Genomic DNA, 26,861 nt, shown 5'->3' with positions numbered 1-26,861 from the left:
CTGCGGACGGTTCGCTGGTCCCGCGGCTCGGCTGGACCTCCCGCAGGCATGCCTGCGGCAGCTCAACCGGAGCCGCCGGACCAGCGAACTGCCCGCAGCTGCGGGAGGTCCAGCCGAGCCGCACGACCAGCGGACCCTCCGCAGTCATGCCCGCGGGAGGTCCGCTGCTCCCGCGGCTCGGGGGCGCCTCCCGGGCATGATTGCTTGGGGCGGCCAAATTTGTAGAGCCGCCCCTGGCTGGGATCATGGCTGGGTTAGGTGGGTGGATCTGGGGGAGGCTAAGGGGTTTGGGACTGGGATCACTAGGGAAACTTCTGTGGTGGTTTACAGGCCCTGCAAGAGGCTGGGTGGGGGTGGGGTGGCTGAAGGTGGTGTTGGGGGGCTGCTCAGAGCTGGGATAACTGTAGGTAGGCAGGGGGATGTTTGGGGCTAGGATCACTGGGGGTATTGCTATGGTGGCTTGAGGTCTTTGGGATGGTCAAGGCTCAGGAAGGGGGTGCTGGGATCATTGGGGATAGGAAGGTGGGGGGACTGGGATCGTTGAGGGTGGGTGTGCTGGGGGCTCTGGGCAGGGGGAACTTGAATCACTTGGGGAGGCAGGCAGTGGGGCTCAGGGCAGAAATCACTATGGGAAGGCAGGTGGGGGCTTGGGTCACTGAGGGAACTTGGAGTGTGGGTCACTGTGGGAGTGGGAGCTCAGGGTGTCACTTGGTGGATGAGGGCAGCTTAGGCCAGGGATCACTATGGGGAGTCTCGGGGCGGGGGTCTCTGAGGGGCTTGGGCCAGGGGTCATTGGGGCTGGGGCAGGAGGCTCAGGGCGGGGGTCACTGGGGGGTTTGGGTCGGGAATCACTGGGGGGCTCAGAGCAGGTCATAGGGGGCTTGGGGCAGGTCACAGGGGGCTTGGGGCAGGGGTTAGTGGGGGGCTCAGAGCCAGAGGCTCCAGGCCGGGGTCACTGGGGGGCTCAGGCAGGAGGCTCAGGTCGGGGGTGACTTGGGGTTTGGGTCAGGGATCACTGTGGGACTCAGGGCGGGGGTCACTGGGAGGGTCCGGATGGGGTCAGTGGGGGGCTCGGGGCGGGGATCACTGTGGGACTCAGGGTGGAGGTCACTGGGGGGCTCGAGGCAGGAGGCTCAGGGCGGGGGTCACTGGGAGGATCCGGATGGGGTCACTGGGGGCCTCGAGGCGCGAGTCACTGGGGGGCTCGGACCGGGAAGCTCCGGACGGGGGTCACTGGGAGGGTCAGTGGGGGCTCCGGGGCGGGGGGGGCACTGCGGAGCTCGAGGCGGGAGATTCGGAGCGGGGGTCACTGGAGCTCGGCTACAGGGGGTTCCCGGCCCCGCTCCCGAGCAGACACCGGAGCAGAAAGCGCCGCGCGGGCGGGCGCAGAAAACAGGCTGGCAGGGGATGGGTCGAGAGGCAGGGGGCGGAGCCAGCTACCGCAGAGGGGGCGGGGACGGAGGCGGAGCGTGCGGCGTGATCCCGCGAAGCTTGCAGGGAGCGTGCGGCGGCTTGTGTCCCTGCGCGGCCGCCGTAGCACGCTCCGGGGGTTGCTATGGAGGCGGCGGGGCCCTGCTTTCCCTGGCGCTGATCCGCGCGGGAAGCGGCCCGGCCGGCACCATGGAGGACGAGCTCTACCTGGAGAACATCGACGAGTTCGTCACCGACCAGAACCGCATCGTGAGAGGCGGGGCTGCGGGAACAGAGATTGCGGGGGGGGGGCGCTCGGGAGCGAGGCGGCGGGGCTGGGGCTGGGGCTGGGGCTGGGGCTGCGATTCCGAAAGTTGGGGTGGGAGGCGTTGAGGGGACGAGCACACCGGGAGGGGAGTTGGGGGATGAGGGCCCTGGGGTTGGTGCCTGGTGGTGATGGGCAGCATGGGGGGGCGGAGGGTTGTGGGGGGATATGGGTTGGTGGTGGTGATGGGCAGGATGGGGGGGGTGCAGAGCATTGTGGGGGAGGGGGATATGGGTTGGTGGTGATGGGCAGGATAGGGGGTGTAGGGAGTTGGGGGGGAGGGGGATATGGGTTGGTGGTGATGGGCAGCATGGGGGGGATGCAGAGATGTTGGGGCAGGGGGATATGGATTGGTGGTGGTGATGGGCAGGATGGGGGGGTGCAGGGGGGCTTGGGGGAGGGGGATATGGGTTGTTGGTGGTGATGGGCAGGATAGGGGGTGCAGAGTGTTATAGAGGAGGGGATATGGGGTGGTGGTGATGGGCAGGATGGGGGGTGCAGGGGGTTTTGGGGGAGGGGGATATGGGTTGTTGGTGGTGATGGGCAGGATGGGGGGGGGTGTAAGGGGTAGAGGAGGGGAGTTGAGGGATGGGAGACACTGGAGAGTATCCGGCAGTTGGCAGGGAGGAGGTTGCAATGCAGTTGGAAGGATTCCATAACTCCTAACTCACCCCCACTAGAAGCAACAAGCATTGTGGCACGTTCTGTCTCCTATCATATTTAGGAAAGAACAGCACAACTGCAGCCTAGTGGTATGGGAATGTAGGTGGGGCAGGACTCTGACCTTGCATCGCTTATGAACATGGGGAACATTTTACCTGCTGAATAGCATTTCTAGCAGTGCTGCATGTCCACCACATAACACAGAACACATGGATAGAGCAGGGCATTCCTTAGAGCTACAAGCTTGGTGTCATCTTAGATAAAAATGTACTGCCACTTGTGCAGTACTTAACTTTCAAAGGCACACAACTCAGTAAAATCAATATCAGCTTTATTGGAATAATTTAACGAGGGCACTTTTTAGGGAGAGCTACCATCCTGCAGTTTTCTAGTCAACTATTTTGACTGTAGAGAACCACCGTAACATTAATTTTGTTATAAAGTATTTTTTCCAATTTTTCTTGTCCTCCCCAGTACATGAACTATTTTTGCTAAAATCATTGTTCCTAAAATCACCATAGGTCAGAGACAAATGAGGAAAAACTTCAACCCAAAAGGTGAAAGTTACAAGTGACTGAAATCAGATTTAGAATGGAAACAGTTATACAACCTTAACTAGGTTTCCTTGTAGTACAAAAATACTTAAGCCCTGTTATGGTTGGCACTGTACAGAAACATAGTAAGGACTTGTCTACACACAGTTTTTGTACCAGTTTAACTATATTGTTTTAGAAATATATATATATATATATATAGTTAAATTGGTGCACCCACATAGTGTGGACGCAGTTATACCATTATGAAAGTGCTTATATAATTTACAACTTATTTCAGTAAACTTAAGCATCTAAACTGATATTTAAATTAAACCTGCATAAAAACAGATGTACAACAACCCCTAATGACAGGCCCTGCCCTTAGCATGTTAGTCTGAATAGACAGGAGGGAGGGAAAACAGACACAAGGAGATAATTTACCCCAGGTCACATAACAGTACAGAGGTAGAGTCAGGAATAGAAGCCAAGAAATTGCCATGCTATGCTGCAGCACCTGTAACCTAACTGAAGTTTGCCACATGCCATGTGTGTGAGACCCAAAGAGAGCCATGGCAATCTTTGACATGGATTCCAAGGCCAGAAGGAACCACTGTGATCATCCAGTCTGACTTGTGTAACACGTGCCCTAGAAAACCTTCCCCCCCCCAATAATTGCTGCTTGAACTAGATCTTATGTTTTGGTTTGTTTTTTTTTAAACTCCCAGTCTTGATTTAAAGTGCCAGTTATGGTGAATCCACCACATCCTTGACAGGTCCTTGATAGCAATGTTGTGTGAACAGCAGCCACTTTTCACAATTATATATTGGGGCTTGTTTTATTTTCTTCTCTGCTTTGGAAACCTCAACTCAGCAATGTCCATGTGTTGCTTTCTGAATGTTATTGGCTATATCACTGCCATTCAGACTGTTTCCAAACAACATTCACAAATATGCACCATTTAGGTAGAGGTACCTTGTTAAATATTTTTTAAGCACGAGTAGTGTGCTCAGCATGGTATCACACACTTAGGCAAATTGCTTCCTCTCTCCATTTCTTAGTCTCCTCAAAGGCTGGTGGGATTTAGTGAGTCACTGAATGGAGTTTTGTGTGTGTCGTGAACTCAGATTGAGAGCCACTGACCTGTGCAATTATTTTTTTCTGTTGCAGGTGACGTACAAATGGCTGAGCTTCACCCTTGGGGTTCATGTCAACCAGGCTAAGCAGTGAGTGTTTGTGTATACCACAAGCCTTTTATTCAGTGGCAATGCCTAATTAGTTGGTGGTTTTGATTAAAAAAAAATTAAATCCAATCTTTTCCAGAAAGATGTAAAGTCTTATTTAGGATTGTATTTAGCATGCCCTTATTCATGCCTCACTTAAGCGAGTATTGCTTTAGAAAGAGATGCTTAATTAGGCTCCTTGGAGTTGCAGCTAGCAAGAGATGTTAAGAGAAACAAGAAGGGTTTCTTCAGGTATGTTAGCAACATGAAGAAAGTCAAGGAAAATGTGGGCCCCTTACTGAATGAGGGAGGCAACCTAGTGATAGAAGATGTGGAAAAAGCTAATGTACTCAATGCTTTTTTTGCCTACGTCTTCACGAACAAGACTACTGCCAGCTCCCAGACTGCTGCACTGGGCAGCACAGCATGGGAAGGAGGGGACCAGCCTCCTGTGGAGAAAGAAGTGGTTCAGGAATATTTAGAAAAGCTGGACGAGCACAAGTCCATGGGGCCAGATGCACTGCATCTGAGGGTGCTAAAGGAGTTAGCGGATGTGATTGCAGAGCCATTGGCCATTATCTTTATCTTTATCTTTCCAAGAAGGCTAACGGAATTTTGGACTGTATAAGTAGGGGCATTGCCAGCAGATCAAGGGACGTGATCATTCCCCTCTGTTCGACATTGGTGAGGCCTCATCTGGAGTACTGTGTCCAGTTTTGGGCCCCACACTACAAGAAGGATGTGGAAAAATTGGAAAGAGTCCAGCGGAGGGCAACGAAAATGATCAGGGGGCTGGAGCACATGACTTATGAGGGGAGGCTGAGGGAACTGGGATTGTTTAGTCTGCAGAAGAGAAGAATGAGGGGGGATTTGATAGCTGCTTTCAACTACCTGAAAGGGGGTTCCAAAGAGGATGAATCTTAGTGGTTCCAGATGACGGAACAAGGAGTAATGGTCTCAAGTTGCAGTGGGGGAGGTTTAGGTTGAATATTAGGAACAACTTTTTCACTAGGAGGGTGGTGAAGCACTGGAATGGGTTACCTAGGGAGGTGGTGGAATCTCCTTCCTTAGAGGTTTTTAAAGTCAGTCTTGACAAAGCCCTGGCTGGGATGATATAGTTGGGGATTGATCCTGCTTTGAGCAGGGGGTTGGACTAGATGATCTGAGGTCCCTTCCAACCCTGATATTCTATGGTTCTAGACCAAAAGTAGGAGTGGGCTGATAAAGTTTGCGGATGACACCAAGTTGGGAGGTATTGCCAATTCGGAAAAGGATCGGGATATCCTCCAGGGAGATTTGGATGACCTTGTAAACTGGAGTATTAGTAACAGGATGAAATTCAATAGTGAGAAGTGTAAGGTTATGCATTTAGGGATGACTAACAAGAATTTTAGTTATAAGCTGGGGACGCACCAGTTGGAAGTAACGGACGAGGAGAAGGACCTAGGAGTCCTGGTTGATCGTAGGATGACTATGAGTAGGCAATGTGATGTGGCCGTTAAAAAAGCTAATGCGGTCTTGGGATGCATTAGGCGAGGTATTTCTAGTAGAGATAAGGAGGTGCTAGTCCCGTTATATAAGGCGTTGGTGAGACCTCATTTGGAGAATTGTGTGCAGTTTTGGTCTCCCATGTTTAAGAAGGATGAATTCAAACTGGAACGGGTACAAAGAAGGGCCACTAGAATGATCCGAGGAATGGAAAGCCTGTCGTATGAAAGGAGACTTGAGGAGCTCGGTTTGTTTTCCTTTACCAAAAGAAGGATAAGAGGAGATATGATTGCACTCTTTAAATATATCAGAGGGATAAATACCAGGGAAGGAGAGGAATTATTTCAGCTCAGTGCTAATGTGGACACGAGGACAAATGGATATAAATTGTCAGTCAGGAAATTTAGGCTTGAAATTAGACGAAGGTTTCTAACCATCAGAGGAGTGCAATTCTGGAACAGCCTACCGAGGGAAACAGTGGGGGCGAAGGACCTCCATGACTTTAAGATTAAGCTGGATAAGTTTATGGAGGGGATGGTATGATAGGATAATGGGTTTAGTCAATAGGTCAATAACGTGCCACACTGGTAATTAGTACAAAGGGTCAATGTTGGGATATTGTTAGCCTTTTCCAGAGGGTCTGGCTGGAGAGTCTTGCCCGCATGCTCGGGGTTCAGCTGATCGCCATATTTGGGGTCGGGAAGGAATTTTCCTCCAGGGTAGATTGGCAGTGGCCCTGGAGGTTTTTCGCCTTCCTCCGAAGCATGGGGCAGGGGTCGCTTGCTGGTGGATTATCTGCTACTTGAAGTCTTTAAATCATGATTTGGAGCATTCAACAGCAGAGTCAAGGGAGAGAATTAGTTCAGGAGTGGGTGGATCGGCTTATGTGGCCTGCATCTTGCAGGAGGTCAGACTAGATGATCATAATGGTCCCTTCTGATCTTGAATTCTATGATTCTATAGTTTCATATAATAGGTGTGAATATTAGGTACAGAAATGGTTATCTTAGAATTGTATTCGTGTAGGAATGTATATAGGTCTTCTCTTGCTGAAAGGTCTAAAAGCGTTTTACAAGCTATGGGCCAGTCCTGCAGTTGGATCCTTGCAGATGTAAGAGGCTGCCTCTGCATATCTGATCTCAGGATTGTGATCCCCTGTATTATGCAACATCAAGGTGGAAATATAAAATACAGTCAGGAAATACAAAAAGCCACTCACAGCAACAATACCCATACTACAAATAAATATTTGCAATCACTGTCCAGGGGGTTAAATGCACACTTCACAGTATACTTACACTTAACAGCGTAGATAATAACCAAAGCTAAATATTTGCAATATGGACAAGTTAACTTTACTATCAGAACCTTTTGGCATTTCCAGACTTCAATGTATATTTGCAATCTTAACGTCATAGCTCTTTGTACTTCATTTGCTAGGACTGTGAAAAGATGAAAGTAATTTACATTCCTTGAAGTACATAATTGTCCATTGAAGTCATTGGTGTGGTACTTACAGGAGCCATATGATTCCTCTAGGAAGTTTTTTGGGAAGTGGTGTACATCAGCTTCTCAGGGTAGGCTATACCGGGCCAGTGAGAGTCCTAGGTTCCTGTTTCCCACCATGGAGGGAGAGGGCCAAGGAATAGCCCAGAGACCCATTCCTAATATTGGATTAATAGGTTCTTGGGGATGGACAGCAGACCCCATTTGTGTATTTAGATGTTCTGAGTTCTGGGGGCTGGACTGTGTTCTAGGATGAATGAAAAAAGTTCTCCTTGGGATGAGGCAGGAAGATTTAGGTGAAGAGGAGCTAGTTAGATAAAACAAAAATGGGAGATGTTTCAATACTATCTTATGGATACCAAAGTGATGGAATCCATATAAGTATCCCAATAAATACAATGAATTGCTGTATGTATGTGTGTGTGTACACACACACACACACACACACATTTGTCTAAACCCAATTTTGAGACGTGAGTGAGGGCAAAACAGGAACTGGTGGTTCAGTATGTGTATTATGGGAACAAAGCCTTTAATATCCTAATGATAGGCATGGTATAAATGTCTAGATAAAACTATGGAGTGTTGTAGCCGTGTCAGTCCCAGGATATTTGAGAGATGAGTGGATGAGGTAATGTCTTATTGGACCAACTTCTGTTGGAGAGAGAGACAAGGTTTGGAGCTACACAGACCTCTTCAGAAGAAATAAACACATTTAGTGAGTTCAGAACATTTTACTTTTATTGATCCTATGAATGTAACATAAATCACCGGGAATTGGTAGATGATGGGGTGAAGGATTTTTTCCTTGCAGGTGGTTAACATTGGTTTCTTTTGTTGTACAGGATGCTGTATGACTATGTAGAAAGGAAGAGAAAGGAGAATTCAGGAGCTCAACTCCATGTCACCTATTTAGTGGCAGGAAATCTCATTCAGAATGGACACATTGTGAGTACTCAACTCCCTCAATTGTGTGTGCATTGCTTCTCTGTGTCCTGCCTTGTTCTGTCATCTTTGGCGCAAAAACTCTATTCCAGCTTTTACTATTATTTATTTCTGATAGTGCCCACAATGTGCCAGCTCTTATATGACCATAAAAGAAGGTGCAGTCTCTGTCCAAAGAGCTTGCAAGCTGACAGACAACACGACAGACTGGGGACGAAGTTGTGTTGACCATGTTTTGATAATACTTAGTCTGATAACAAAACAGGGTTTTATTCTGTTGATATTTCACTGTCTCCAGTTACCTCTCAAATTGGCCATTAGTGGTTGGTTGGCTTTGATACATGCTGTTATAGAACTGGCCCTTCAGGAAGGATTTGAATGCGGAGAAGGTAGCAGCCTTGTAGACCAGCTCAGGAAGGGCAAGTAAGGGGTGATGTGGAAGAAGGATACAGGCTGTTTTCAGAGAACTAGTGGGCAAATGCTGTGTCAGAGCTTGTATTTGGGCTTTTTCCCTCGCCCCCTCCCTTGGTTCTTGTCACACACAAAGCAGAAAACCATAGTCCAAAGTGCAGGCCATGCTACGTTGATTGAGGTTAATCGAGCAAGCATATCCATAGCTCTGTCTGACGCAGAGCTTTCCCTGTCCCCCCACCTCTTAGCAGGCATAATTATACCTGTAGTGTACACCCTGGATCCCACCCCTTACAATTTATGGTCATGTTCCGTTTTGGAGGGTCGTGAGTCTGGGGGCTTCGGTGGTACCACTTTTGTGCCCCATGGGAGGGGTAAGGAGTGAGGTTGTGTTTCGGCAAGGGTCACCTTTTTCTCCACCTTTTTAGTGTTTCTTATGCCTCCCATCCCGACTGGTTGTTTGACCTTGCCTTGATATAGGAGTCGAGGCAGTCTTCAAGTGTGCGCTCGTATATTAATCTCCCACCATGCCCAGCAACACTTTGCCTCTCTTCCTTTTCTCTTCTCATTGTGCTGTAAACCCCATCTGGTTAGGCAGAAGCAACACAGTGTCTTTGTTCATACACATTAGTAAGGATATCAAAAATCAAACCCAAAATTCTATCCCAGGCTAAAAGACAGGCCTGTATACCAGCAGCTGGCATCATTGGCGGAACAATTCAAGAGTTAAAAGGGAAGGAAGGTAGGATTGTGAAGGCTCTTGAAAGTAAGGTGAGAAGTGATGAGCTATGGAGCAGTGAGAGCCAGTGAAGATATCAGGGTAGGTTGATTTAAATAATCAATTTTAATCTTGTTTTGCATTTGTACTTTACCTATTTTCCTAAAGAAAGGTTAATTCTCGTTGGTTGGTAACCATTAGAAAATGTTGATTTGCAACTAAATGTAGCCCTCACGCTAAACTTGATACTTTTGATTTTTGCTAACCAGGAGGTCGCACTCTGTCTGTACACCTTTATTTAAACAATTATATAGCTCAACATACACTTACTTAGATTAATGTTAGAAAATGGTGAAGAATGCACATAATTTTTTAATCATGATATTTGTCATGCTGCATTTGGATGGAAATTGGAATTAAATTAAAAAGCAAAAAACCAGTGTTTTAATTTTTTTTTAACTGGGTAAATAAAATTACCTTAAATGTTCTGGATACATAAGGGGGGAAAAATTGAGCTTAACAAGACATGTTTTGCATTTAAAACTAACTAATATTTATTTTAAAAAAGGAATTATTAACTGTAGTTAGTGAATTGCAGAGTTGGGTCTGGTCACCCTGGGCCAGATTTGCAAAGGTATTTAAGCACCTAAAGATGCAGATGGTGAATCCCACTAGGCACCTAAGTAGGTTAAGTGCCTAACTCTCATTGAAACTAATGGGGGTTAGGAGCCTAAATTGCTTAGTTGCTTTTGAAAATCCCACTTTAGATGCCTAAATACATTTGAAAATCTGATCCCATGTCCTTTCTGTTTTTAAAATTAGTAGATCTCATCCTCACATCTTTATGGATAAAAGCTCACACCACGGTTTTATCCATAGATTGGAAGAGGAAAACAAGCTTTACTGCTTTTTCAACTTCTAATCAGTTGAATGAGCTAGTCCAAATGAAGAAAGTATTAATTCTGCACCTGCCAGCTAAACTGAAACCCAAAGTAATAAGGGCCAAAGCTTTTTTGTAAGCAAAAATTGAAAATACTTACATTTGAAAAACAATATAAATACCAGGATTTGTTCTGTTGTAAAGACTAAATACTACTGATATTTACTAATGCTGTACATAACATTTTGACATTTATAAAGCTTAAGATGACCTCAAAAGTTAAAGATCGTTTTCCCCGTTTCTGTATATAACTAATAAAACAAAATATGTTAATTCATAGATTTGGGGAGGGCTCATTGATGCAGCTTTTTTTATTCATTTACATGATTTGAATAGATTACAGTAAACTTAGGCCTTAACATAGATTGTACGCTGTCATAATGTCAAATTTAGTTTTAAACAAGTTTAATTTTTTAAATCAAAATGTATTTAAATTAAATACAGAACATCCATTTATAATTAATTTTTTTTTATCCATTCTGAGAGATATTAAAACATGTAATTAGAATGACACACAAGGAAGATAATACTTAGGAGCAGCATTTTATTAGTACTCCATGGGGAAAAATAATAAGTTTTGAGAGGAGCTGTAGGAACTGAAAGAAAAGGCCTGGTGTTGGAAGAGATGACAGATTTTGGAGTAGATGAGGCTTTATCTGACACAAGGTCATTTAATGTGGAGGAGACTAATGAGCTTGCGTCATGCATTTCAGATTAAACCTTGTTTCTTAATTTGAGAGATCTTGATGATCTTGCAGTACTGACTCCTCTCAGGAGGGGCTGCTGCAGGGCTGTAGATTTAACACCGCAAGAATTACTTGAGTGGACAGATCGAAATTGAACTCCTCATAGATCTCTCTTCATAGTATCTTATTTTATTCACTACATGCTCAATTTACTGTTATCACACTGCTCCACTACCTTTTCCAACGCTCAAGGGATGGCTCAGGCTGCTGCTTTTCCTATCCTTGGCTCTTAGACTATTCCCAGATTTCTCTTTCCTCCCACTTCGACTGCCTGTTTGTGGGTATTGAATGAACATGCAATTGATGAATGTTGTCAGACCCATGAATTCTGATATTCTTTGCATGGATTGCAATCTTCTTAACATGGTAATCCAGCTGTACACAATAATAATACTTAGCTCTTGGACAGAGTTTTTCATCAGTAGATCTCAAATCAGGAATTACATGCACATTGTGGAGCACGTTTTCCTGGATCTGTCTCTCTGGCTGTTGGATGAATGCTCAGTTTCTCATTGTATAAAACCGTGTCTGCGCTAACCACGTTAACTGTAATGTGTCAAAGCAGCAAAGAGTCCTGTGACACCTTATAGACTAACAGACGTATTGGAGCATGAGCTTTCGTGGGTGAATACCCACTTCGTCGGATGCATGCGTCCGACGAAGTGGGTATTCACCCACGAAAGCTCATGCTCCAATACGTCTGTTATCTATAAGGTGCCACAGGACCCTTTGCTGCTTTTACAGATCCAGACTAACACGACTACCCCTCTGATATTGTAATGTGTCAGTCATCTTAAATGCTTACAACTGAGATTGATCAATGCATCAGATTTTTTCCTGGCACAGCCATATGTCAGCTACATTAGCTTGTGCACACCTACCGTGCTGCACAATTGTTCTTGTTCTAATGCATTTGGGCAGCTGTTCCATTACTGCTTCATCTGCTGCTGCCAGAGATTGAGGATTGGGTGTTTCTCCAATGTTGTAGTGATTTGGGGGATATTGCCCCAGGAACGTAGGCCTACAGTGCCCCAAAAGACTATTATGACAGAGCCATAATCAAGTTTTGTTGTGCTATAAAGCTGCATCAAATATCCATTGACCATTTCTTTTGTTTTCTTTAAATTTCAAGACCTTGGTTCCTCATTGTGATAAATTATCATTTCTTTACAGTGCCACAAGGTTGCAGTCGTGAGAGAGGATAAACTGGAAGGTAGGTGATTTGGGGAATTATGGTTTTGTAACTTTGTTCCTTCAGAGAAAAAAAATGTAAAAAAAGCTTAAAAACTTGTCACTTATTCACACTGTCTTCAGGTATTTTAATCAAATTATTGGATTCAGGTGTATATTCTTTCATTAGCTTTTTTCCTAGAACTTTCAGAATCTGAGCCCCCATAGCATCACTTCTCAGACTTGTAGCTTAGTAACTGATTTTTAGGTGGCACTTCTTTTATGGAACAAGGGATCACTTCACCTGTCACTGAGAGAGCTGCCTCTAGGCTGGAATGCAGCAGTACTGGAACTGTGCACAGCAACACCTCACGACATTTTACGATGGGAAGGGAAGAATACTGAATCTGACTGTGAAACTACAAGGGAAGCTTAGGCAAAATCAGAACACTGGGGTCAACAGTCCTACTTTCTGGGAAGTGCAGTGGGGATCTTCATTAGCCCTGAGTGTCTTAGTGTCTCATCTGAAAGACATCTCTACAGCATAGTGTCCCATAACCCCATGCAGGGATGTTTGATTAAGTACTGAATGGGAAGTGCTACTTACTAAACTGCTAACATTGCTTTCTGAAGCAGCTGGGATCATTCGCTGTTGGTTTTTCATCTAACTGTCTGCTTGTGAGATCTGATGACTCTCAGCCTAAACGCTTATGACTACAGGCCATTAAGAATTTCCATCTGATGACTTTGGCATCAGATAATATACCGATATTTTTGTTGTTCGGTTGAGCCTGCAAATGCCTCAGTACTAACCTTCCAGCTTCACTAGTCAGGCTCTTGTCATTTCACTGTTGAAAACCAAAACTTAATAAATCTAACATGGGATTTTTCCATTCTTGTACTGTGCTCCTTACCATAGTATCTGAACACCCTCCAGTAGTACATTAGACAGTGACTAACATTGCTACGTGTTTTGTTCTCTCATCCTCTCTCCAGGAAGAGAGTTGTGTGTATGGTGGAGAATGTTGTTTCGATAGGGTTTTTTCTGTAGTTGTTGTCTTTTATGTGCATGTTGCTATGAGTTTATATTAGACTCATAGACTTCAAAGCCAGATGGGACCATCATGATCATGTAGTCTGACCTCCTGCATATTGCAGGCCACAGAACCTCACACATTCGCTCCTATAATAGACCCATATTAGAGAAAGCAGATCAAAAATATGCCTTGAACTTGGAATGGAAGGTGTTGAGGTTTATGATGGTCCATTTCACAGCCCGGGACTGGCATCCATGACAGCTCTGTCTCCCACGCAGATAAACTTTACCCTTATGATAGAAAGTTCAGTTGTGCAAGAGGAGAGTTGTCAACCACAGCCTTCAGCCCAGTGCTTTAGGCAATCTCTTAGATATCCTGGATCCAGGCCACAGAGCAGCTGGAAGATTAGGATTCAGATTTTGGAATTTACTCAGCATTCTGTGAGAAGCCACTGTAGAGTGGAGAACAGGTTTGATGTGCTTGCGGTAGCCTGAATTCTGAGTCAGTGGATAGGTCAAAAACAGGTGTTACTAAGATCCAAGAATGCTTTCTCAAAGTTAGACCCCTGGGATCAAACAGACCGCTCTCCAGCTTTTCTGCCGTCTTCGACTGAGGCCGGCTGTGCTAATGAAGGGCTTTCCTGTTGATTTTCAGCAATGAAGTCTAAGCTAGCCACGATTGCTAGTGTGCATGTCTACAGCATTCAGAAAGCCATGCTGAAGGACAGCGGGCCCCTCTACAATACCGACTATGATATTGTCAAGACAAACCTGCAGAACTGCAGCAAGTGAGTTAAGCAGTGCTGTTGTCTGAATGTTCTTCCTGGACCCCCTTTTCCTTTTAACGTTGTTCGGATGTAGGGCTGATGAATTGCGTTTATATAGCACTCTTCACTTGACTCCCACTCCTGTGCTCTGTCTGCTGCCTCCTCTAAAAGGTGCCCTGGAGAATGATGTCCTTTTGTACTGAACAGATAGTCTGGGCAGAGGCAGTGCAAGCCTTCCCCACATCTGATTGGGAAAGGGATCACCTCTGAATTGAGGAGAATTCTGTCTCCATGGCTGGTTAGTCCTTTTTCCTTTCCGAGATTGATAGCAGGGGTCAAGTAATGCCAGTTGCGGAGGTGATTTCTGTTGGGTCGGCATTTGTCCGCAAGGGACTGGATTAAAGCCACCAAAGTAACTTTAAATAGGCCTCCAAACAGCTATTAGATAATGACTCCACGTTTGAGCCGCTTGTGAAATTACTATCTCTATTGTATTTATGCATCTCTGTTTTACAAACACCAATTTTCTAACTGAATTTAAAACCCGCAGCCTGTAGTTCAGAGATGACTTACACTGCAGGCAGTGCTGGCTATTATGAGCTGAACTGGTTGGGCATGGCAGAGGAATAAGATATTCTTCTCCGTATTGTCATTCTAGCTTGTGAATTTGTGACCTAATTAGAGTAAATTTAGAATGACTGTTGTAGTTCCTCCTTTCTGAAAATTGTATTAATGTAATAGTCAGCTATTGGGTTTTAACGCATATACAAAAAGCAGAAAATCTTACAGCTGGTTTTCAACATGAAAACTATCCTGTGGACTTTGGGCCTGATCCAAAGGCCGTTGAAGTCAGTGGATAATGGGTTTTAATTTGGGGTAATCACACTGCTTCTCATTGAGGTGTAGTGCAGATGCAAAACCTTAACAGTGACCTCTGCAGTGTTAAGGCAGATTAACTTCCCAAATATATGGAATGTGTGACAGTCAGATATGCTGATCCGTTGATATAATTGATGTAAATGAATGAGAGTTCACTGTTAAAGTTTTGCATTTTGGTGTGAAATTGATGAAGTTGGGGTATGTATTACTTATTGGTGTCTGGAGATGGCAGTGAAAGTTTTATGGGGTGTTGGAGTGTGTTATTGTTAGTTTTGGAGGCAAAGTAAAGGTGGAAAAGAATGCACACATCTTTTCCCTTCTTATTTTAATTCTTGTAAGGTTTTGGGTGGATTGGGTATGTCCTCTCGCAACCTTAAACTACATTAGTGACTATGTTGTTTGTTAGTATATATTAGTTTCTACTTAATGTGAAATTAATCATGAGCTGTGCTTATATAATGCTATGGCACGGTAGTGGAATGGTAAGAGATTTTATTTATGTAACAAATAAAACAAATACTCAATTATAAGTTAATTGTATCAATCAGAAAGTGCAGTTCTTACCAGCTCCCATAGTGCTTGGGTGTTTCAAAGAAAAATCAGGATGGGAGTTGACCTAGTGGTTCACATAGGGGGAATAAGGATTCAGGACCTCAGTGAATTGCTTTGTAACCTTGAGCAAGTTAGATTTAACTTCTGTGCCTCAGTGTCCCCAATCAACCACATTTCAGATCGTATAAGGATGTGTTCCTTATATCCAAAATGGGCATAGAAATAACTTTTTTGTACTGAGTCTCCAAATGTTTTGGATGTCCTCTGAGCCACTTGGATAGTATGGCTCAATCTAGAATACTTACCTATTTCACCTATTCATGAAGCTTTGTTACTACTGTGAGGGGTGCATTAGAAATTCTGAAAATAAGATTGTTCATGTTGTAGACTGTCAGATGAAATATATTTACAAAATATGATTATATTTGTATGGAAAGCTTTAGCATGTGATTCACTGGTAATACAAATGTAACCAATTTAGGAATAAAATAGAGCTACTTTCCCTCCCCATTTCCCATTGTGTAATGACAAGTGTTTTTCCTCATTGAAATTTGATCAGCTTGTTTTGTATTTTAATGCTTCAACCCCTGCTGACATGTTCGAATGATTGTTTCAGTGTGACGTCTCTCCCACTCTGTGTGCTAGCTTTTCTTTGTAGTCCGTGCCTGAATTAAATTGCTCCTTTTCCCCATAACAGTATATTATAGAACCAGGAAAGCAAGACACTACTAGAGAGGAAGCTGAGGTGGAAAATAAGACGTTAAAGTGCTAATTAAATTTTTCACTCCATCACCCAGGTTTAGTGCCATTCAGTGTGCTGCTGCAGTCCCCAGGACGTCAGCTGAAGTTTCTCAAGTTCAGACGTCTGCACAGGCTGATTCCCAGACACCAAATGACACACATGCTGTCAATGTGCCTACAATCAATGGTCATGTCTCATCAACTGCTAAACAGCCCTCCCCTCAGCCCAAAGGCATCATGGGAATGTTTGCTACAAAATCAGCTTCCAAATCCCAAGACACAAATAAAGAAACTAAACCAGAGTCCAAAGAGACAACAATTGTAAGTTACCTCAACATCCTTTGACAGTTTGTTTGGATAATAGCCTTACTAACTTCACTTTTACTCTTCAATCTAAATAAATGTTCTCAGTGGCAACTCCCTCCTATTGCTTCGAATTCTAGCCTCATTGTTGCCCAAGAATAAACCCTCTCCTCATTTAAAATATCTAATGGTTTAGTAGGATGATTCTGCTCAGTCATTTTTTCTGTAGCTAGTTTGTGCCTCATTCACTTAGAAATTCTATTTTCCAAGCCTTTTGTGGTTTTTTCTTTTTTTTGCTCTCCTTCAGACTTTGTGACAGATCCTCAGCTGGTGTAAATCAGGGTAACTCTATTGCAGTCAATGGAACTATGTCCATGTAATAAAGATAATTCAAACCTTAGTTAAACAAACTGCTTAACTGATCACCCATATCACCTTTTTTAAGAGGCTTGCATACTTGATCTCATTTTATGTCTGTGTACACTTAGAACTCAAAAGGCAGTATGAAACTTAACTGTGGTAGACGTATACACCATTTCACAATCTTTAACAACTGTAACTTGTTTAGTTTCAAAGATACTTTACAACAAAGCCGATTGGAACCTTTTACAAAACAAGGACACACGCTATAACTGTGACACTCTTTAAAGCTCATACCCAAGCATGAAAACTTCCTTACTAATTTGTACCCAATTTCAGTAATCCATCAACTAAGAAAAACTCTGTATAATTTATCAGATTTTTCCTCAGCTGTCAGCTTTCAGCTCACTGTTCACTGTTGGCACTGCAAATGCAGGGGGAGGGAAGAACAGACAACTCTTCCCTGTGCTCTAGCAGACAGCCTGAATTGCTGTAAAATAGAAAATGACAGGGAAAGGTGCCTATCCAAGATAGTATTTGATGTCACAAGGAGGATTCCCAGGTGGGCGGCCCGGGACCCCAGTCGTCTACCTTCCAGGTGTCTTTGGCTTTCAGAAAGTGATGTGATGAAGGAGACGGGTTGTTTTATCCCATATCTGCTGGGTGGTCCCACTTGGCTCCTGTTTTGGAGGTACTGGTGTGGACTAATGATATGGTGACCATACTGCTGCTGAAGATTCAAAATGTCCAGTCAAAAATGAGAGTTGTTCTCTCTCACTATCCAGTCAGAAAATGAGGCATTACCTTTGAGTTTTTGCAAGTGGGGCTGGAATTTTGCAGTCTTTTAGACTATAAGGATGGCCATATTGGGTCAGACCAAAGGTCCATCTAGCCTAGTATCCTGTCTTCCCACAGTGCCCAATGCCAGATGCCCCAGAGGGAATGAACAGAACAGGTAATCCTCAAGTGATCATCTTCCCCCCCCGCCCCATTGCCTATTCCCAGCTTCTGGCAAACAGAGGCTAGGGACACCACTTCTGCCCCTCCTGGCTAATAGCCATTGATGGACCTATCCTCCATGAATTTATCTAGTTCTCTTTTGAACCCCGTTATAGTCTTGGTCTTCACAACATCCTCTGGCAAAGAGTTCAACAGGTTGACTGTGTGTTGTGTGAAGAAATTTCTTTTGTTTATTTTAAACTTGATGCCTATTAATTTCATTTGGTGACCCCTAGCTCTCATGTGATGAGGAGTAAATAACACTTTCTTATTTACTTTCTCCACACCAGTCATGATTTTATAGACCTCTATCATATTCCCCCTTAGTCATCTCTTTTCCAAGATGAAAAGTCCCAATTTTATTAATCCCTCTTCATACAGAAGCTATTCCGTTCCCCTGGTCATTTTTGTTGCCCTTTTCGGAACCTTTTCCAATTCCAATATATATTTTTTGAGATGGGGTGACCACATCTGCATGCAGTATTGAAGATGTGGGTGTACTATGGATTTATATAGAGGCAGTATATTTTCTGTCGTCTTATCTAGCTCTTTCTTAATGATTCCCAATATTCTGCTTGCTTTTTTAACTGCCATTGCACATCGAGTAGATGTTTTCAGAGAACTATCCACAATGACTCCAAGATCTTTCTTGAGTGGTAGCAGCTAAATTTAGACCCCAGCATTTTATATGTATAGTTAGGATTATGTTTTCCAGTGTGCATTACTTTGCATTTATCAACATTGAATTTCATCTGCCATTTTGTTGCCCAGTCACCCAGTTTTGTGAGATCCTTTTGTAGCTATTCGCAGTCTGCTTGCGACTTAGCTATCTTGAGTAGTTTTGTATCATCTGCAAATTTTGCCGCCTCATTGTTTACCTCTTTTTCCAAATCATTTATGACTATATTGAATAGGACTGGTCCCAGTGCAGACCCCTGGGGGACACCACTATTTACCTCTCTTCATTCTGAAAACTGAACATTTATTCCTACCCTTTGTTTCCTATCTTTTAACCAGTTACCAATCCATGAGAGAACCTTCCCTCTTATCCCATAACAGCTTACTTTGCTTAAGAGCCTTTGGGGTGGGACCTTGTCAAAGGCTTTCTGAAAAATTTAATTGCACTATATGCACGTGGTCAACATGCTTGTTGGCCCCTTCGAAGAATTCTAGTGGATTGGTGAGGCATGATTTCCCTTTACAAAAACTACGTTGACTCTTCCAACGTTATGTGCATCTATGTGTCGGACAATTTTGTTCTTTACTACAGTTTCAACCAATTTGCCTGGTACTGAAGTCAGGCTTAATTGGCCTATAATTGCTGGGATCACCCTTGGAGCCCTTCAAAAAAAAATAAAAATAAAAATTGGCGTCACATTAGCTATCATCCAGTCATTTGGTACAGAATGACTCTTTGTGCAAAACATCTTGTCATAGGAGCCTGCGTAAGACAAGTTTATCATAGCTGTTGGTACAACCACCTTGGGACATACATCACACACTGGATGGTTTGTTCTGGTCAGCAACTTACCTCCATAACTTACCTCACTTTCCCTGGCTCCTATGTGGGACCTCCCTTGGCCAGCTTTGCTGTTATGCTTGCTCAGGTTGCAATGCCTCCATCAGCGCTGTGCTAGCTGCTGAAATGTCCAGTTTTAAGTTCATATTGCTAATACAAAGCCCCTCGGCATTCTTTAAACTTGTTTTAACGGTCCATTATACAATTCAAAGTCACTTAAAGAACAGTTGCTCCCCAGTAGGCTGGTACAGCTGTATAAATCTTCCACTTCTTATTTTAACAACAGTGGTGGGACCTTTGTAAATATCGTGCAGTTGAGTCTGTGCTTTATTGATCAGTACAGTTCTGATTATTCTACTTTGCGATCAAATGTCTTCATAACATACTACTTCAGTCTTTTTTTATTTACTGCCTCTTTCGGCACAGATGTATTTCTCTAACTTGATACCATAAGCATGTTTGATCGCAAATATTACTTTATCACTAAACTACAAGAAATCAGTATGAATGCAACCCCTTTTCCCTAACAGATTTGCCCCTGAGGTAAACCCTGTCATTAAAGTTTACAACATTTTGTCCAAAGTTGTATCACTTATAGTTGACTTCCCTTTTACACATATAACTTCATTTAATCACAACTGTTGATGCAGGCTGGTTCTCTATTTTTCCTACTACTTCTGTCTGACAACACAATATATAGTATCTTAATATTTGGTATCCATTTTTAGTTCGTTCATTCACAGATGGGGGAAAAAGGGAAGTCTCTTCGGCTGCACCAACAGTACACTCTATTGAAAGGATGCAGAAACTCAGTCTGTTTGGAAAGTTTGACAAAACCTTGCTGTTAGACTTTGAGGGTTTTTTTATTCTCTCGGCCTTCTATCCTGTCTTTTCTGAAAAGTCTTGATGTCAGGGCAGTTCTTAAATAGTGATAACTTATAATTTGGTGGCCTTAGTCATTATGTCCAGTAGAACTATGCCAATTTATGCCAGCTGAAGTTCCTGCCCTCTGTGGTACTGAAAAGTTAACTGTTCCTAACAGTTACTGGCATGTGAACTTAGAGTATCCATGACATCTCCCTAGATGATAACTTATGTTAGGGTCATTAAAGTTTGGACTCCGAGAGAGGCATTTGCAGCTTGATTTTCATATGGCCAAAATACTGAACTCTTATCCCCTGTTTCTTCTGAGAAAGGTAGGAAACTCATAGTATTCAGACTTTTTTTAAGAGAGGAATGGCAGGAAGATTAGACCTTGATTTAGAGGAATGTCAATAGGTTTTTAAAACACTATGACAGATAAATGGATATTTTAAAAAAATGGTTAGGTTGCTTCACAATATCTGTTTTCATAATTTAACATACATTGGTTCAGAGTGAATTTAGGGATGGTGAAATATGCTAGCTTGATGGTCTTGGAGACTAAAGGCATTGGGCAGTAAACTCCCATTGAAAGTCAATGAGACTCGGGGATCTAATGCCCATTAGCACTTTTGAAACTCTTACCCTGCAGATTGGGTATGTTTATAGAACAGGTACAGTACGCGTAGTGGAAGCGCAAACTCCTTTACACTGTTCTGATGTGTCATTGTAATGGGGTAGCTAAATCTCCATGGCCGGTTCAGTCTTTGGGTGGTCTTTTGTCAATCAATGCAAATTGGGGTAGTGGCGTTTTTCGATACGAACATTTGTTCACTGGGAATCGGTCTGAACCCCAGCAGCTTATTTAGTAAATGATGCTGAACAGCCATCAGATGGGAATGACTTTGTGATCTGGAGTGACCTTGACCTGGTGACCTAGGAGTGAAAAGTCCCATGCTCCTTCAACAATTCCCTGAAAGATGAAGTCTCTGCAATGGAGAAATTCAGTCTTTTGTTTTCCCATAAACATGCTGTTGACAAGAAGAAAATCAGTATGTTGTATTAGTGAGTTTTATGTATCTAGAGACTGCAGTATTATGTATTTTGAAGGCTGCATGTGCCAGGTTTGGTGGAGGTCTTGTGTTAATTCTTGTTTTTACTAGAATTTTGATTGTGTATGAAAAACCGTCTTACTGTTTCTCTTATCTCTACTTGCAGGCAACTACAGTAAGCAGCAAAGTTTCACCCAAAGGGAGTGCAATGAGCAACTTTTTTGGAAAAGCTGCCATGAGTAAGCATGATATAATATGCATCTGTCTCCTGAAATCATTGTGGTAATGGGTGCGCTAATTGTTGTAAGGGACTACTTTGGAACATTAGGAAATCATTGTTTTAGTAAAGTATTGAAGCAGTGAAAATATGGATGATAACAAGTTTGTATTCTTTGCTATATAAGAGTGTTGTAAGTGGAATATTTCATACTAGAAACTTATTAGGTGGAGATCAATTTGACTGACACTTGTAATACAGATTTTTAACCCAGGAAGAATGTTTATGGCATATAATTTTTGATTTAAAATGAGCATTTTTGGGACAGGAGAACTGACAACTTGAAAATAGTTCCTGAAAACTGCTATACACAGAGTGTGTTAATGGTAGTGATTTGAGAGAAAAAGCAGAGGAGGAGGAGGTAGCTGGTCTTGGAATTTAGATCATTTGTGGGATAATAAAGAGCGGACAATTGGAATGGATGAATGAGGGAGATTTTTCTAAGTGAAGTCATGTGAAGATTCTGAAAGGAAAGGGTTTGGGGAGTGAATGTGTAAGACTTTCTTCAAATGTGCACCAGTAGCAAGAAAAGGAGAAGGAGCCAAGGAGGTGTTTCCGGAACAAAGTTGAGGGTAGTATTGGTAATGTTGCTCTGAAAGAAATCTGTTGGATTTTGCACAGTGCAGAATCTAGCATTGAACATTTCATAAATGATATTAGAGTAGTGTCTGATCATAGTGATAGAGATCTGCTTAGGTTTCCATTGTAAGTCCTTGTTCCGTTAAGGTATGACAGTGTGAGGTGAGGAGATTGTCATCATAAACTTTAAAATTATATGAGCAGTTATTATCATTAATCCAATTAAATACTTAATATCTACAAAGAGCCCAAGATCAAAAGAACATGTTCTAAAAAGTGGAGAGGCTGACATAAAATGGAAAGGTAACTAATTTGGAATAAATGACTTTCTTCCTCTACTCTGTTGCTGTGTGTGGTGTGCTGTGTACTACTCTGGTACTGAGCTCCTGCGAATACACCCCTTCAATAACCTTTGTCTGGTGACTGAAAGGATGGAGCAGCATTGCCCGAACAAGGGAGCTGAGAGAAACTTGGCTCTTGGGAACTAATATGTGTCTTCCCTAGCCTCAGAAACTTTATCTCAAGACTGGCAATAACAAACAATGAAAAGTCTTCTGACTTTTGCTGCTCAACATGCAGATGGTCATTTTGTGTCATAGATGAGATGCGTTACCTAGCTAGGATCAGTAATTAACGGTAAATTCTCAGAATGGAGAGGGGTAACTAGTGGTGTTCCCCAAGGGTCAGTCCTAGGACCAATCCTATTCAATTTATTCATAAATGATCTGGAGAAAGGGGTAAACAGCGAGGTGGCAAAGTTTGCAGATGATACTAAACTGCTCAAGATAGTTAAGACCAAAGCAGATTGTGAAGAACTTCAAAAAGATCTCACAAAACTAAGTGATTGGGCAACAAAATGGCAACTGAAATTTAATGTGGATAAATGTAAAGTAATGCACATTGGAAAAAATAACCCCAACTATACATACAATATGATGGGGGCTAATTTAGCTACAACGAGTCAGGAAAAAGATCTTGGAGTCATTGTGGATAGTTCTCTGAAGATGTCCACGCAGTGTACAGAGGCGGTCAAAAAAGCAAACAGGATGTTAGGAATCATTAAAAAGGGGATAGAGAACAAGACGGAGAATATAGTATTGCCCTTATATAAATCCATGGTACGCCCACATCTCGAATACTGTGTACAGATGTGGTCTCCTCACCTCAAAAAAGATATTCTAGCACTGGAAAAGGTTCAGAAAAGGGCAACTAAAATGATTAGGGGTTTGGAGAGGGTCCCATACGAGGAAAGATTAAAGAGGCTAGGACTTTTCAGCTTGGAAAAGAGGAGACTAAGGGGGGATATGATAGAGGTATATAAAATCATGAGTGATGTTGAGAAAGTGGATAAGGAGAAGTTATTTACTTATTCCCATAATACGAGAACTAGGGGTCACCAAATGAAATTAATAGGCAGCAGGTTTAAAACAAATACAAGGAAGTTCTTCTTCACGCAGTGCACAGTCAACTTGTGGAACTCCTTACCTGAGGAGGTTGTGAAGGCTAGGACTATAACAATGTTTAAAAGGGAACTGGATAAATTCATGATGGCTAAGTCCATAAATGGCTATTAGCCAGGATGGGTAAGAATGGTGTCCCTAGCCTCTGTTCGTCAGAGGATGGAGATGGATGGCAGGAGGAAGATCACTTGATCATTGCCTGTTAGGTTCACTCCCTCTGGGGCACCTGGCATTGGCCACTGTCGGTAGACAGATACTGGGCTGGATGGACCTTTGGTCTGACCCAGTACGGCTGTTCTTATGTTCTTATGATCACTGAAACTTTGCTAGATGAAGCAGCTGACCCATTTTTGATGAACCTACGTCCAACTGATGGCTTGATTCAGCATGAGCCAAGGGATGGGTGCCAGAAAGATGCTGATGGCAATTTTATTAGAGCTGTCCGTAGTCTCTGATCCCATTGATCGTGAGGTTTTGTTGACTCAGTTGTTGAATACTTTCTCTTGCTCCTTGAAGTATCTAAGATGTGGGTTTTAGCTTGTCACCTCTCCTGTTCAGTGTTCATGTAAGGCTGCTGAGTGAAATCAAGGCATCGTGGTTAGGCTGCTGGTGTATAAGACCACTGCCTATCATTCTGACCAATATTGTCTCTCTGGTTCTTTGTACTCCCCTGTCTGTCAGTGTCCATGTGTTGTCTCTTGTCTTGTACTTAGATTGTAATCTCTTTGGGGCAGGGACCATCTCTTTAGTCTGTGATTGTACAGAGCTTGGCACAGCTGGGTCCTAGGTTATAACTATGGCTCCTCGGTGCTGCGGTAATACAAATAATAATCGTGGGCTACCGTGTCACAATCATAGAAGCTAAACACAGCTCCATCTACACTTCATCAGTCCTAGATTTTGCTGTTTCTCTGCTTCTCGTACCTGACTAATATTTGGACTTGGATAGGAATGAAGTGGCTGAGCTGAACCCAGAAGATGGAAATTATGTTGCGTTGAGGGATTTATCTAGAGCAGTAAAGGGGATCATGCCTGCCCCTTCAGGAAGTGTGGTGGTGCCCTTTTTCTGGTATGGCTTGCAGTTGTAAGGTCATATAGGATCCCTTGATGCTTCTGGATGTGGTCTGTAGTGACGTCTTCCATCTCTGGTTGACTGAGACTACAACCTTTCCTTTTGCATGCAGACACTGTTTATTAATTCCTTTGTCATTTCCAGTCCATGCTGAATAACCAGTGTGCGCTCTTACTTTGTTTGTATTATTCACAGATAAGCTTAAAGTCAGCTCTGAGTGTGAACAGCCAAAGGAAGAAAAAACAGTAGCCAAGCCCTCAGTTTCGGTAACGGAACCAAAATCACCCCCCAGTGCAGCAGTGGAGAAACCTGGGAAGAAAATGGAGCCTGTGAAAATTCAGCAAAAGGACAAAAGAAGGTAGAGCTATGGTTTTCAAATGCTGATCCATAGGACTGCTTGCTGATGCTATGCAGAGAGCTGCCTGGGCACGTGGTGCTGGCTCAAATCCTTGTTTCCAGCAACATAAATTGCATTAAAGACAGCTAAAAATATATTAAAATTCTTTCCTAGTATTTCTTTTCCATGTAAGCAATAGCTGTAGCTACAGTAGGGACATTATGCCATTGCAAATGGTAGGGCGGGGGTCCAGGTAATCACCAGTGGGCGGGGGGGGCGGGGGCGTGTTCTACGAAACAACCTCTGAGTTGTGGCCCATGTTGAACAAACTTGGTAACCTCTGAGAGCAATATGGGGAGCTGGCAAGAGCACCTGTATTGCAGGCTGGATTTATATTCTCAAACTTATGTGTACAGACAGCTTTCAACATGTGAAGTTCTGCTTGATGGTTGGAGTAACTGATGTACTGCTGCTTTTTAAGACACTGAATTACGTTGGGTGACGTTCCAAGTAAAATTAAGCGCAGTCCTGTGTTTTTAATCCAACCCAAGCTGACAGACCAAAAATCATTACAGCCTCATGGCTGTTCGGTGGCCTGGGTATAATTAATTGGTGGTCTCATTCCATTTCCTGCTGCATAGGTATACACATCACCCAGCTCACTGTCACAGCTGCTGCTAATTGGCCTCCTTGTAGATCATCTCATTTGAGAAGCCAAGGGCCTGGAAACTGCACGTTGGCAGTGCAGTGTAGAGAAGACTACTTGGGTTTACCTGTTCTATGAATATGCAGAGGCCTTCAGCCTCCAGGGCTTTTAGTCTGGCATGTCGCGCCAGCTCTAAAAGAAGAAAGAAGCTGTTTTACTTTTCCAGTAGCAAAATGCGATTACATTTAAAAAGTCTTTAAAAAATGGCTCCAGAAATCTGAGACACTACCTCATAGTCAGTGGCAAGGAGTCTATCAAAATAACTTCTGAGTGGGTCTGTTAGGACACTAGTTCTTAGAAGGCTGAGCTGTGGTGACGAGGTCAGTAATGCACTCCTGCCAGGCTACCTTGGTCAAGCGAGGTGAGGTTCTAGACAAACCCCTCTGCACTGGAGGGGTGTTCGAGAAATGTTCACCATATGAAGAGCTGGGAATGGGTGAGAAGGATGATCTTAAAAAGGGGAAAAAAAAAAAAAGTCCATACGTATGTTTGTATCCACTTAAGTACTTAGTTGTGCATTTTGGAGATGTCTGTGAGGTACTTGGTTTCCTTGTAATCTGAAGACTGTAGTTGCCTAAATCTGTGTGTCATTTTTTTATAAGCACACTTAGAGATGTGAAGCATGTTCAATTTGTTCCTTTGTGCCAGTAGAGCGAAGAGGATGGCTACGTCAGATAATGAGGAGAAAGAGGATGAAAATCTGAAGAAAAAGAGGAGGCGAATCAAACGACCTCAGTCTGACAGCAGTGAAGATGAAGGTAAAAAGATGTGATTACAAGAAACTAACCAAGGAAACCTGGAACAGGTGTTCTTGTTTTGACCATATTATTAAGTGATGACTTTAACAGCTTTGGGTGGTGGTAACAGTTGAGGGAAAAATTTGGAAGACCCGAGAAGTATTTGTGAGCCCAGTATCCATGCAATTGGCTGCAGTCTGAGTTTCTCTCAATATTTTTGCCACAAGCCACCTCAGTGTGCATTCTGGAGGCCCCAAGTAATTTGGTCTTATTGTAGCTTAGCTCAGACCTGGCTCTGTCCTCAGCGAGTATGCTGCCAGTTGCACTAACTTGTGCAAAGTGGTTTCTTTGATATCTTGTGAAAGGTGTAGCTCCCTCCTCAGTGTCATAACCAGTTCATTTAGTAGGGTGCCCCAGGAGTTAGTTTTTAGGATCTTGAGTATTCATAATGTTTATAGAAATGGTTTGGATGACAATACTAAAAATGAGATTTTCAAGAATACGTTGTGATAGACCCAGGCCAGTTTTCTGTTCCCTGAGTGACC

The 26,861-nt window shown here is 43.2% G+C and overlaps 1 protein-coding gene across 2 annotated transcripts in view; it reads left to right on the top strand.

Annotated features, from left to right (window-relative positions):
• Nucleotides 1–1,515: 1,515 nt before the first annotated feature.
• The window catches only part of POLD3 (DNA polymerase delta 3, accessory subunit), a 45,061-nt gene continuing 19,715 nt past the window's right edge, over nucleotides 1,516–26,861 (top strand). The window contains exons 1-9 of one of the 2 annotated variants that reach the window (XM_045022521.1): nucleotides 1,516–1,680; nucleotides 4,103–4,158; nucleotides 7,995–8,097; nucleotides 12,083–12,122; nucleotides 13,771–13,903; nucleotides 16,111–16,375; nucleotides 21,315–21,387; nucleotides 24,732–24,894; nucleotides 26,228–26,337. In XM_045022521.1, the coding sequence (XP_044878456.1) occupies nucleotides 1,621–1,680; nucleotides 4,103–4,158; nucleotides 7,995–8,097; nucleotides 12,083–12,122; nucleotides 13,771–13,903; nucleotides 16,111–16,375; nucleotides 21,315–21,387; nucleotides 24,732–24,894; nucleotides 26,228–26,337 (1,003 nt within the window). In that variant the 5' untranslated portion in view covers nucleotides 1,516–1,620. The remainder of the gene's footprint in view (nucleotides 1,681–4,102; nucleotides 4,159–7,994; nucleotides 8,098–12,082; nucleotides 12,123–13,770; nucleotides 13,904–16,110; nucleotides 16,376–21,314; nucleotides 21,388–24,731; nucleotides 24,895–26,227; nucleotides 26,338–26,861) is intronic. The other variant, XM_045022522.1, reaches the window with a different exon arrangement.

The sequence above is a fragment of the Mauremys mutica genome, chromosome 1, assembly GCF_020497125.1.
Source record: "Mauremys mutica isolate MM-2020 ecotype Southern chromosome 1, ASM2049712v1, whole genome shotgun sequence".
Taxonomy (NCBI): Eukaryota; Metazoa; Chordata; order Testudines; family Geoemydidae; genus Mauremys; species Mauremys mutica.
This window is presented reverse-complemented; position numbering and strand designations above follow the sequence as displayed.